Source organism: Euprymna scolopes, chromosome 21 (genome assembly GCF_053919585.1).
Source record: "Euprymna scolopes isolate OS-2025 chromosome 21, ASM5391958v1, whole genome shotgun sequence".
NCBI lineage: Eukaryota > Metazoa > Mollusca > Cephalopoda > Sepiida > Sepiolidae > Euprymna > Euprymna scolopes.
In genome coordinates this window covers 59,090,590-59,104,601 of record NC_136502.1, presented here as the reverse complement: position 1 = coordinate 59,104,601, position 14,012 = coordinate 59,090,590, and the positions used below count along the sequence as shown (strand labels likewise).

Below are 14,012 nucleotides of genomic sequence, written 5' to 3'. Positions count from 1 at the left end.
TATCAAGATGAACTAATTGAAAATTAACTGATGTTATAAAAAATTCTCACTTCACCCATTTTAGAATAAATTGTTCCAAAATTTAATTTTGTTATCTCATCTTATTTTAATGTTTTTCTAATACACATTTAATTGGTACAATCTATATATCTATAAAAGTGAAAGTGTCTGTCTGTGTACATTTCCCTACACAATAACTCTGTCAATTTTCAGTCTACAGACTCGAAATTTGATATACAGGGTATTGAGATTTGGGAAAATCTTTGTAATCCGTTTTCAGCCAGAAATTTGGCTGTTAAGGGGTCAAAAGTTCAATGATTTGCCTTTGAGAACTCTTCCAAACTTTTCTGCCAATCTTCGGTATAAACACTTGAAATTTTAGATATAGGTTCCTTGAACATGGATCTAACTTAATAACTTGATTTGAGCTCAAAACTATTGATGTTAAGGGGTTATAATAGGGGTCAAAGTTTTTAAAATTTTGACCTGCGGTCTCTACCAAATTACTCGGACAATTTCTGGTCTAAACATTTGAAATTTTACATAAAGGGTATTCAGAGATAGGACAAGCTTTTTAATCAGTTTGGGTCGAAAATTTTAAGTTACCAATATATAAATGTATGTATGTATGTTTGCATGTCTGCTTAAAACTTTCAACAGAGTCGACGGACTTTACAAGATCAGTATCGTTTTGAAGTTCGACCTTTCAGACAACAAATATCGAAAAATTGGCTAAAAACATTAATATCTTCACCTTCAACTGGGTACTTTTCTAGGGGTGGGTCGCTTTTTTCACCGATATTTTTGAAAGTCATCCTCTCCTTTCTAGCCTTAATTTAAAACCTACGTCACTTCTGGTTTGGCGGTAGTTGTAACAGCAAAGACGGCATGTTCCCCCCCCCCCCATTCTTTTCCTCCTTCGTGGTACGGGTTCGAGCCTGCCTTCCTATTACCACTTTTTTTTCTCTCTCTCCAAACACCTGGGCAACGCCGGGCACCCATGCTAGTTTTATCTAAATCTAAAAATGACATTTGATTTTAAAAGCATTTGGGTAATTATTTCTACCAAATTCATGAGAGCCAATTAACTGGTAAGATAAAATTCACATTTTACTTATTTTAAAATGAATTATTCCAAAATTGAATTTTATTATGGGAGCCAAGTTATGATCAGCCATTCTAAATTACACGATTAAGCATAGCAATGTTTTTATAGCCTTTTTGCAGACAGTTTTGGTTACAGAGTATCCACTTTGCTGAAAACAATGAAAAAAGTGTTTTTTTTGTAGCCAATTACAACAGCACATTTAAGGGTGTACTATGGTTCAATGTTTGGTCTATTTTTGAAATATTTTGGAGTGTAGAAAACTCTGAATATCAGTGATTAACCAATAAGATGCTGCACAGGACACATTCTTTTTGGGAATGTATTGAACATGACATGAAAAATCTCAAGCTGTCTCAATCAGCCCTTGTGTATTGATGAACTGTGCAATGAAAAGGGATATGAGAAGATTTGCTGAACTTCAATCTGATTTTAATCGAGACATAGCTGTAAATGTTCATTATTCAGCACAGGTTATCGGGATAAGACCAAAAAGACATTTGATACATATGTGGGTTTGTCAACAATTTGAGTAAGCTTATATACAAAGGAAAAGTTGTGACAAAACTTCCCTTCATCAGTCTTATTAGAATTTCTATTATTTAATCTTTGTAAAATTGAACTTGTATTAAATAATTGTATTTTCTATTTTTCAGAGTATCACAGAGTTTGTCAACTTAGTGGTAAGTAGCAATCGTTTGTTTGTTTTTTGAGCAGGTGTTTTGCGTTCTTGTTTCAACTCCTTTTTCCCTCTTCATTTGTTGTCTCCAATTTTCTATCACTTATCTTGATTTTTCAATCCAAACTGCCCCATGTCTTCAATCACCATTTCCAGTTCCTTTGAAGTTTACTAACATTTTGTGGTCCATGTTTCTCCATTAAAATTAATTTTCTTTGATCTTCTGAAGACATTTTTTGCACATGACCAAACCAATTTAACTTACTTTGGATAATTTCTTCCACATCGATGGCCCTCAACTCTTTCATTGACAAATTTGTTCTTGTCTGTTTCACATGGACTATGGAATTGAAATCAATAGTCCATGTCTTAGAAATATATATATATATATATATATATATATATATATGAGAGAGAGAGAGAGAGAGAACAGTTCGGTTATATGCAGGATATAATTGTCCTTGTGTGTGCTTGTATATATGTATGCATGTATGTATGTATAGAAAAAGTGAATGATTCAAAACATAAAAAATTAAATTATGGTGAGATTTTTAATATTTCAAATCAAATTATCAAAGCAACTCCACACGCCCCCAGTATTGCCCAAGAGTATTGATGAGAAAATAGAATTAAAAAGGGAGTGTAATGTGGGTAAATTCTACACATCTTCAGTCACATTGCTTTTTGAATACACCTCTCTCTATGATTGATTCTCTGTCTGTCTGTCTGTCTGTCTGTCTGTCTGTCTCTCTCTCTCTCTCTCTCTCTCTCTCTCTCTCTCTCTCATGTTCAAACTTTAGCAACTGGTTCAATATAATAAAAGATAAGCCTCACCAGCTGATTGACTTATTTTCAGTATTCTTTTTTAATTTACCAGAATGAACATATTTTTCCCTTCCTAATGCACTAATTTGGTTTCTGGTATTTTTTTAACCTGCTTGAGGTCATACTGAATCAGAACATAAGTTTTGTAAGTGTATTTTTGGTAATTGCTGAGTTTTAATTAGAAATAAGACTTTTCTTTGTATAATTGAGGATGGCTCAAAATTGAGAAGGTATTTGAACATGATTCTCTTTTTCAGAAAATATACTTTCAATCTATATTAGATTAAATTGCCTGTGTTTCTGACTTTTGAAATGTACGCACAACATAATGTAGTTTTTCTGCAGAAATATCGGCTTGTTAGCATGTTGCTTTAATTTAGAAAATACTAATACTCTATGATTATAAAGCAACTACTAATTTCACAAACATCAGCCTTTCACCATTCAGGAAAATAGAAACTATCAATGATAGTGGTCCATAAAAATATCTATTTTATCAAATAGAATTATTTCTTTTTCTTATTCATGAAGTCTTCTAATTTATTAGCAAGGCTATCTAGTGTTGCCCAGCTGAGACTGTACACTATGACAACTGCATACCTGCAGAAGGGGTTAAGTTCTCAACAAAGCCACCTGTTGATAATGTGTACTGACCCTTGAAGCCTAAGGGTCAGTACTCATAATACTGGTGGCTGAGCAGCTATGGAACTAAAAGGTCATTTGCTGTAACACTTACTTTGATTAGACATGACATCAGAGAAACCTAATCCAATCAATCGACTGAACACGCCAAGTCCTATCATAACAAATAGTTTGCACTCAATCCCCACATTCATCACTGATCCTACTAACATACATTCGTAAATATGATGGAAAGTGATGACTGAAAGTTAATCAATTTGGAAGATAGAAACTCTACACTGCAGTTAAACCCAATCAAGGACAGAGTGCAAATACTCAACGGTCCCTTCCAAAATAAGTATATCTTTCATGTAGCTCTGTTATAATGAGGTAAATGGGATGTCTTCTTGCCATGTCCCAATGTTGAACTCTGAGGTTGGTTGGGAACATGATTGCCAAAAGTAGAGGTTAGGGTTAGCAAGATCGAAAAACTTCTACCTCTCTAATTCAGTTTCAGTATTATGTTTGAAACAGCAGTAGGTGTGAAAGAACCCCTCCCCCCTCCATATACTAATTTGGTCTCCGTTGGCATCATGAGAATGAATAGTAGAATTTTTTTTTTTTACCATAACATGCTTGAGGTCAAACTGAATCTGATGATGTAAGGTTTGTAAGTGTATTGTATGTAGTTTCTTACTTTTAGTTTTGCACACATACAAAATTAGAATTTTCCTTTATTTTGAAGTGTATTCACTACTCAAGCTGTGGCCGTTTTGCTTGTTGTGCTGGTGTAAGGTTGTGGCTCAATTCCAACCCCCATCTCAATATCAATATGGTTTCAGTTCTATAACAAAAGAATACTCCTCCAAATAAAATCACAAGTCCATTTTATGATAACAAAGATTCATTTTATTTGGTGGTTAAAATGATACTTGTTTTCTTCTACCGAACAACGGACTTGCAAATGAGATTTCTTTGATTAAATCCAAGTCCAACCAAACATCAACAGACCATCTGTTTCTGAGTGCCACAAAAAGACAATTGTCAGACCTCAGAAAACAAAACTGATCAAGGATGCTCCTCTGATGGAATATATATATATATATATATAGATATCACTGAGCCACTCCAGAAAAAACACTTACGATAATAGCCAGCTATGAATATTAAAAAAAAACTTTTAAAACTAGGGAGCCCACCCCCTTCCCCCACCTTATTTGAAGAAACATTTTCTGAAGTGGACAAATAGAATTCTGGGTGGCCAAACTCAAAACCAAAGATATTTCTCATATTTTATGATTTTTAAAAAAAATATTTCTTACTCATAGCAAGTCTTATTCTTATGCATTTCAAACTTGCAACCTACCAAATTATTATTCCAATCTATTATATGGTGTCAACGTCATATAATAGATTAGTAATAGTAATTCTCCATTTTGTTTTTTATGCATTCTTGCGTCACTTTGAAATATTACTTTCATAGGTAAATGCGCAGATTGAATGAATGCAACCTAAGATTCAATCTGTTCTTTTGTTTTAAATGCATTCTTGCTTACTAATATAGACTGGAAATCTAAAATATTTTTATTTTGAAAAGGGAAATCCGTTCTAATAATAAAAAAAAATCCAACAGAAAAAAGATTCCATGTTGTAATTACTAAGCTACAATTCTTTGAACTTCTGAGATTTTGCCAACGTTGTATGCGAGGCGCATTGTTATCTCTGCTCTGTTACTTAAATTAGATGCACACAAATAGAAAATGTCAAAGAAGTTTTTCTTTTTTTTTTTTTATTCGGCAGAAGAGTTGATGAAGATAAAGTCTACCATGTTTCCTTGCATATAATATGACCCTGTGTTTCTGAACCTAGAAGAAATCAGAATAACTGACGCCCTTGGGTATATATAATGTGACCCTCATTGTACAGTCATCTCAACATGCTTTTTATGATAAATTGGGGTTTTTTTGGGTTTTTTTATCAACTTTCTAAACTGTATGTGTCTACCTATCATTTCTCTCTGGACCAATGTGGTCCATCTCACACACACACACACACACACACAGAGACTCTTTGGATTAAGTAACTGTTTGCCAATCCAGTTAAATATTTTAAAAACTAAAGACAAAATCTAAAATTTGTAACTTTCTGCATTCTCTGTCTCCCTTTCCAGTTACAAATTAAATAAGATTACTATGTTTTTTGTATCCTTTTTTTTACAATCGGATATTCCATTATTTTTATTTTATTTTTATTACCCTTGATTGTTAAAAAATAAAGGGAGAGAGAAGAATTGAAGCGAGAGTAATAGAAACTTTATAAAATAGGACTGAAGAGAGACAAACAATACAGCGAGAGTGAAAAAGATAGATAGAAACTATGAGATGGCTAACCTGGTAAGTTAATTGCAAATTGCTGCTAATTAAAACAATTTGAAACTATGAGATGGCTAACCTGGTAAGTTAATTGCTGCTAATTAGAAGAATTTGAAATTAAAGTTTGTTTTATTTTTGGTTTTGTTTTTTCAACCACCACTTAACTCCATGATCAGTATTTTTAATTTGTTTTATGTCGGATTTTCTAACCTTTAAATTCTGATGAATTCAGAAATAATGGTAAAAAATAAGAGCATTTTTGGGGACTACCAAATTAAATATTTAATAGAATATTGTATTGGCAGTATACATTTCTTCAGTCTATATGTTCCTAAAGGTTTGTTTGTGAAGATAATTAAAAATGAATAAAAATCCTATCTGCAGATAAGACTTATTCTGTTTACATATAAGTTGGTTTGTTAAATAGTTTTAGTTGAAAATAACCCTTGTTTTGGAAATAATGTTTGCTGTCCTACTTAGTCTATCGTCTTTAGAGCAAGATAATGTAATTCTTGGTGCCTCATAAACATGGACTCTTACCACTCCTGTAAAATGTGGCTCAGATAGCATCACATACCAATATCTTCTCCCTACTCTCTTATCATTGGTACTGGCCGGATGACTGCATGGAAATTTTGTGGTTGCTTATCTGTCATCTTGCTGACTAAATATTTTTTAATGAAATGGATGTCACCTTTTTAATTGATTTATTTAAAAATCCTAATAATACAATGTATCAAAATCACAAAAATGCAAACAGTAGATTTTCAAATTTAATTACCCTATTTTTGGGAATAGTTTTCTATTTCGTTTTAACAGACAAATTCTATACATTGGAAATAAGAACATGTAAGACACAAATTTGAGAAACTGCTATAACATATTGATGTGAATTTTTTTTTTTACTTGTTCAACAATAACATTTTGTGTGTGAGAGTTTGAGGTGTGTTCACTCAACCAATTGTCATACTTTTCCAAGTTTTTGAAATAATTAATGATGGTTAAATGGCCACATTGAAATTTTCAGCCATCATTCTTGTTATCAAGCTTAGTTTTTGTTGTCTTCCACAGCTGCTAAACGTGCCTAAGCTGAAATTTGATGGTTGACATCTTTATTTGCAATGTTTATAACATTTGATTTCAACTTAAAATTTTTGCTTCACAAAAAAGTTTGGGATGGTGAAATGACCGAGCTGCATCTAAACCTTTCTGGGCGTGGTAAATCATATGACAAATGTGTATATAATTTCTGATACGCATTTAAAAACGAGTGGATTACTTTTCTGAAACAAATGAAACAAATCCCCATTTTGATTTGTTTTTAATGAATAAAAATCATCAAAAAGAAAAGTGCAATAATTATGAACCATCCCAGTAAGTTGTATGTATGTAAATAAAATATTCTTTTTAAATTCAAATGTATGTCACATGATGCCCTGGTGCATGAATTTGCAGGTGAGGTATGAACTTCTGTTTATTGGCACAGCTAAGATGTGTCAAGATGTTAGAGCAGGTTTTCATGAATTTGATATCTGAAAGTTTAAATCTCATGATGTCAAAACATCTTGACATTTTTATTTATTTTTTAATGTTTATATTATTGAATAAAGACGCTTGTCTGAAAAGTGTTTTTATATATTTATTTTGTATATATCATCTTGTTTAAGCATGTAAGATTTAGTTTTTGTCTTATGTAAAGTCCAACTGACTCCTATCATATCTTCACGGTCACGAAATCATCTATCTCAGCATTGCAGAGCGTTCTCCTACACTATAATATAGACCAACATGTATTCGTGTGTGTGTGTGTGTGTGTGTGTAATATATATCACGAGTTACGTCTGAGTGTGTGTGTCTGTGTATGATATATATATATATATATATATATATATATATCATACACAGACACACACTCAGACGTAACTCGTGATATATATATATATATATATATATATATATATATACTAGCTGTACCCTGCCACGCGTTGCTGTGGCTCAAATTGGCGCAATGGAAAAAGTTCCAAAATGAGAAAAAGCATGTTTCTTATAGGTTTAAATTTCCATTTTGCATGGGTACACAGTTTTTGTTGTTCCATTTTCTTAGCTGATATAGAGATTTTCCGGTTTGGTGACTCTTGAATATGTAACATAAATTATCCATGTGAAAAAGCAGTCAGTGTGTAACTGTAAGACCCACAATTGTAAAGATTGTTCCCTGTTCTTTGTTGATGGTTATTGCAAATGACAATAAAATTGGAAAGTGCAATTTGCTAAAGTGTAATGATGTATCCGGTGAAATCATAGGAATGCTTGGAATGAAGATATGTTCATCTGTGAAAGGTCCTGTTAAGATTGTTGTTTCTATGATATTGTGTGTTAATTTTTTTTTTAATGCAAGCTATGTGCCATTGCAAAGCTTGGATTGGTTTATATTTCACAACATGATAATTAGTACACCAAATTTCAGTTGCAATACATGCGGTGGCATCCCTGGCAAATATAACTGTTGGATAATTAACCACTTTATCTGCTTTCACAACAGTGTCGATGGATTTGTATTTGACTACCTCACTTGGAATTTTACATTTAATTATAGTTCATGGGCATCTTTGTATTGACCTGCAAGAATAGCTTATTCACTCAATCAAATGGAATTCTTATAATTTGAATATCTGCAAAAACCTTTTAAACTAACTATTCTTTTGATGAAATAAAATTACAGAAATTACAGAAGTTAAAAGTCAAAGAATTTTGCCCTTAACTCTGACCAGCTGGCACTTTTTCGTACCCAATTTCCCACAAGTGATGCAAAAGTACATGCATATTTTGAGTTAAGTTTAATGTCTTCACATGGAACAAAAAAGTAGAGTATTTGAGGCAAGCATTTATTTCATCTGCTGGTGTTGATTGAAGAATAACAGGTAACATTTGTCTGAAATCTCCTGCAAGCAATATTACTGCATTCCAAATGGTCTGAAATTGCCACGCAAATCTTGCAAGGATCGACCAAGAGCCTCAAGTGATTTTTTGCGTACCATTGTGCATTCATCCTAAACAATAAGTTTGCATTTTTGCAATATTTTTCCCCATATTGGATGTTTTGGAGATGTCGAACATGAGATTTTTGAAAAATTGAATGTTTTAAAGTAGAATAAATAATTCTACTTGGCAGCAAGGGCTAAGGCTATGTCATTTTGTTACCAAATGGCTGCCAAAATCAATTTAATTAGAAAGGTTTTACCAGTTACTTCTGGTGCTGTTCAAGGTAGCAGTAATTTCCAAATAATTTCTATTCTCACAGTCAGTAAATTAGGTGACTAAAATAGAATTTATCCATGTTTTGACAATGCCTTATTCATTGTAATTAATTTAGGAGACTAAAATAGGATGAGGGATTAGAGATGGACAGATAGAGAGGAAGATATATAGATAGAAAAGAGACAGTGAGAGGAAAATAGAGAAGGAGATAGAGAGATAAAGGGATTGATAGATAAACAGAGAGAGGGGGAGAGTTAGAAACAGAGAGGGATGAGACAGAGAAAAGGATAGAGATAGAGGGAGTTAGAGAGAGAAAGGGGCTCAAAGAGAGATGGAGAGAGATATATAGAGAGAAAGATAGATTGAGAGAGGGAAAGGGAGAGATGGATAAAGAGAGATATTGAGAGGAAGAGAGAGGGGAGAGAAACAGAAGGTGAACTACACTTCACCGTATTTTTCCTCGTTCAGTAGAGAAGAAATCTTTTGAGACTGAGGCAATTTTAATGTTTTGTTATTATCCAGAGTACCCCTTTCTTTTGGGTGGGGGGGGGGGCTAGATTTTCCTCGCATTAGAAACCGACCGGGTTATCTGTACTTTCACTTAACAAATTAATAAAAGAAAAACATATTGTAAAATTTGAATTTAACAAGAAAATACTACTTTTAAAAATAGCACGGTAACATAAGTGCATAAGTGCCACTTTAGGTACTCCTTGGGCGTTGAGTTCCATGGCGACCAGCATAATTATTTAATGGTCGCTCCCTTATCCCCCCCCCCCAGTCAAGGCTAATGCATGCGCACGTAACATTTTTTTTATTTACTGACGTTGGCTTAGTAACTAAACGATTTATTGATAATTTCGTAACCCTTAAACGCATGCCGGAAGATTTAAATTGGTTCATTATTGTTGTAATGAAAAAAAAAAAAAAGTTTCATTCAACACAAAACCAAAAACACATATTAATGATAAATGATTTATTCATTGAAATTTACTAATTTTTAAATAAAAAAGTAAAAAAAAAGTTAATAAAAAAATAGTTGCTTATGTGCGCATAAACAACTTGTTTTTTTTTAGATTAGGTCCACCTTATAACCCCCCCCCCCAACCTCCTCGTCTTAAGAACAGCTTCCGGAATAAACACCACTTTTGGAGGGGGGGGGCTATTTGCAAAATTTAACTGATATTTGTTGTCAGCATACCCACCCGAAAATACTATTAAAAAAACAAAAGGAGGGGTTCAGTGCCCGTGGCAGAGAAGTAGATTTATTTATCAATAGAAGTTGCGGAGAAGTAAATTTATTTATCAATAAAAGTCGTCATTTAAAAAAGAAAATTGTGGCGGTGGACCTAAATGTTTTGTTTTCGCACTATTCAACAATTTGTTCATCCGCGCATGTAAATTAAAAAATATTTGTAAAAGTGAGAAGTTATCAGTAAATGATTTAGTTTTTTTTTTTAATTCATTTATTATTTTTTTTTTTTACATTAGGTCCACCTCCACAAATGTTAAGAACGGCTTTCAGAATAAACACCCCCAACCTCTCCATGTTAACAACGGATTTCGGAATAAACACCATTGGGGGGGGGGGGGGATATTTAAAAAAAAAAAGTCGATAAAAGTCGTCATTTAAAAAGAAATTTAAAATCAAATGTTTGTAAAAGTGAGAAATTATTAATAAATGTTTAGTAACATTTTTCGGTGTTAATGCAGAGAGTGACCCGCGCTATTTTTTAAATCGTGTTTTTTTTTGTTTTTTTTTTTAATCAATTGCAAGGTTAAAGTACAGAATAGGTACAAAACACCCTCCCCTCCCCATGTTAAGAATGGCTTTTTAAATAATAACTTTATTATTTCAGCATGGATCACTCTCTGCATGAGTACCCATTTTTCTTTTAACATTCATAAAAAGTAAAACTATTTCAAAATAAATAAATGTTTGTAAATGTGACAAATAATCGTTTAGTTACGGCAACATCAGTAAATAAAATATGTTACGTGCGGAGTGAGGTGGGAGACTAAGGGAGCGACTATTATTTTTTCTACTGGTCGCCATGGAACTCAACGCCCAAGGAGTACTAAAATGTAATTTTTTTGTCAAATAAATAAATTTCAAGCAATTTTTGCAATAAATAATAGATAGCAACTTCGTTAATTTTACGACTCGCCCCAGCATATAATAAACACCCTAACTTCCCCATGTTAAGAACGGCTTTTGAGGTTTATGGAAGGGCGTTTTTTTTTGTTTTTTTTTAACATGGGGAGGGGGTTATGGTGTTTATAATACGTTGAGGCATGTCGTAAAAATGAAACAGTTTAGAAAAAGTTAAAACAAACTTTTTTATGTAAACAATGTCGTGAAAATAAACTAAACAATTAAAACGTAATGTTTCATGAGTGAAAAAGCCTTAACAGAAATAAAATTAAAAAAATTGGTAAGTACATAAATGAATTTAAATTTTTAAAATATGGGATTTTTTTTTTTTTTTTTTTTTTTTTGTGTGTGCTAATGCAGAGAGTGATCCGCGCTATTTTTTTAAAATCGTTTTCCACGTTTAATTAAAGTTTTATGATATGTTTTTATTCAATTGTAAGGTTAAAGTACAGAATAGGTACAAAACACCCTCCCTTCCCCATGTTAAGAATGGCTTTTTAAATAATAACATTATTATTTCAGCACGGATCACTCTGCATGAGTAAGTTTTTTTTGTTTGTTTTTTTTTTTACTTATCGAGTTAACAGAAAATGAAATCTTTCGTCAGTTCATGGCTGTGAAATGAATCGAACCGGAAGTTCAGTTTTACAACAGAACAGATTCGCAGTAACGGTTAAAAAATATATTTATTTTATTTAATATTTTAATAATTCGCGAGGTAAATTTATTTCAATAACATAAAAACATACCTCGACTCTAAAGATGGGTTGTCTGAAAATTTCAAATAAATTGGTAACGTAGAAATAGGGTTTTATTATTTTAGAACGAACCAACATTTACATTTTTATATATATAGATTAAGAGGCTATTCCTTTCATCTTGATACTTCAAGTTTCAAGTATCTGGCAGAGTGATTAAGCGTAATGTTGTTTTTAGTAAAACAATTATGCTTACATTTGGTTATGAGGATGGTGATATTTTGATCAGTATTTTTGGAAAATCATGAATTTAATAACTGTTCTGTTTTTAAATCTCTAAAACAGTTGACCCGTCTTTTCTATTCCATAAGTTAAGATAAGATCTATCAGTACTGATATAATTGAGTTTCCTTTTGTGTTTGCAAATTTTCCAGTTGTCACCGGTCTTATTTAAGTCCTAAGTCTGCAATATACAGATGTTAATATCATGGAATTTAAATGGATTTTTTTTATAAAAGAGTAAAAGCTTTAGAAATGTGTGTGTGTATATATATATATATATATATATATATATATATATATATATATATATATATATATAAAGCTTTTAGTCATTCATACAAGAAGAAAAAAATCTAGTTTCTAGAAAAAATAGTTTTCCTTGAAAGCTTTTAACATTCTAAGCAAATCCACATGTATTAAAAGATTGAAAGTTTTTGAAGCTATTTATCCCCGGTAATTTTATTGAGATTAAAACATTGTCATAGTTTTATAATTTGATCCTTTGATGATTAAACAATATTATAATTAAATTTAACTTAAATATCCTTTGCAAAATTTTTTTAATTATAATTAAGCGCAGTTTTAAAATGAAAGAAAAAGAGGGAGAAAAAGTATAAATAAAAGTACAACCACTTCAGGATAACATTTACTAAGTACAGTTAGTCTAAAATTTATAAATGTAAAAAGTTTTTTTGCTTATCACAACTATATTATCAGATTAATTTAAATGAGTGAATCTAATTTAAATTAATAATGCCTAATAAGTTTTTGAATTGTAACAAGCAAAGAACCAACTACAAATATTTATTTACATTATTTGCATAATTATTTTTAAACAATTTAAATTAATGTTTGGTATTATTCATTTGTAATTTAATTGTTCTATTTTCCTATATATATGAAATATTTTTATGATATAATCAGTAATTAAAGTAATTTACTTAAAAAAAAAAACAAAAAAAAAACGAATAAATTAGAAAAACTTTTCTTAAATTGAACTAAGGTCGCTTGTCACAAGGCATAAGTGAGAAGTGAAAAGGGAGGAAGACCGTGGCTTCCTCACTTGCCTGTTTTCTCTTTCTCATTCTCTCTCTATCTCTCTCTGTTTATTTATATGGATAGATGCAAAGGTTTTTCTCTTATGTTAATAAGAAACTTATGAAATATTTATTTTAATTTTTGCTTTCAAATATTTTAAGTATCAAACTTTGCAAAGTGATAGCAAACTGGCAAAACCAGTTAGTCTAATATAAATAGTTAAATGATTGTAGGGGGTGGGGTCTCCCTCATTTCTCATGTTAAGTTGTTGATTCCATCTCTCCAAACCTTTTTTGTTTATGTAATTTTTTTATCCAATATATCTTTATCTTAATGTTTGTCGATTTAAAAAAAAATAATGCTGAAGTTTTTATTTGATTTTAAATTAATGGTTCTCAAACTTTTTCAAATTTCTGCTTCCTTGACTCTCATACCCTCATCACTGACCCCCTCCATTGTTGATATTAGAAGTGCCTGCAGAGATTTGCTTTTTGATCTGGTTGGCCTGCCACGCCTCCTGTCTATCAGATCAGCATGATTCAAACAATATTTATACTCTGCTACACTAGATCATAAAATAAAAGAAACCTTTTGAATATGACCCTTTTTTAATGTCATTCTTTGTAACATATGTGGGTTCTTTAAGTGAGAGGTAGTAGTTGGGTAACATCAGGTTGATTGATTACATAGTGTGCTTATAGTTTGTCATGCCATTTTCATAGCATGACCTTCATTAAGATGTTGTCAACCTTTAAATAGTCACTCCTTTGTCTTATTTATTTGGAAGGAACAGAAATTAATGGCAACAAAACAGAATCAAACAAGTTTAAAATACTGTCACTCGTATACACATTACATTGGATGTAAAAATGAATTAGATCCTGTCAGAAGTTTAAAATTATAATTTTACTTTATAAACCTCCTCTACTGCTTTTTTGTTCTCAAGATCCCAACTGCATCCTTCTAATGTGTTCAGGGG

General features: G+C 31.6%; 1 protein-coding gene across 6 annotated transcripts in view; it reads left to right on the top strand.

The window, feature by feature from the left end:
• The window catches only part of LOC145242401 (uncharacterized), a 513,435-nt gene that overhangs the window by 454,765 nt on the left and 44,658 nt on the right, over nt 1–14,012 (top strand). For all 6 annotated transcript variants that reach the window (XM_080105428.1, XM_080105429.1, XM_080105430.1 and 3 more), the window contains one exon: nt 1,762–1,788. In XM_080105428.1, coding sequence (XP_079961554.1) covers nt 1,762–1,788 — 27 coding nt within the window. The remainder of the gene's footprint in view (nt 1–1,761; nt 1,789–14,012) is intronic.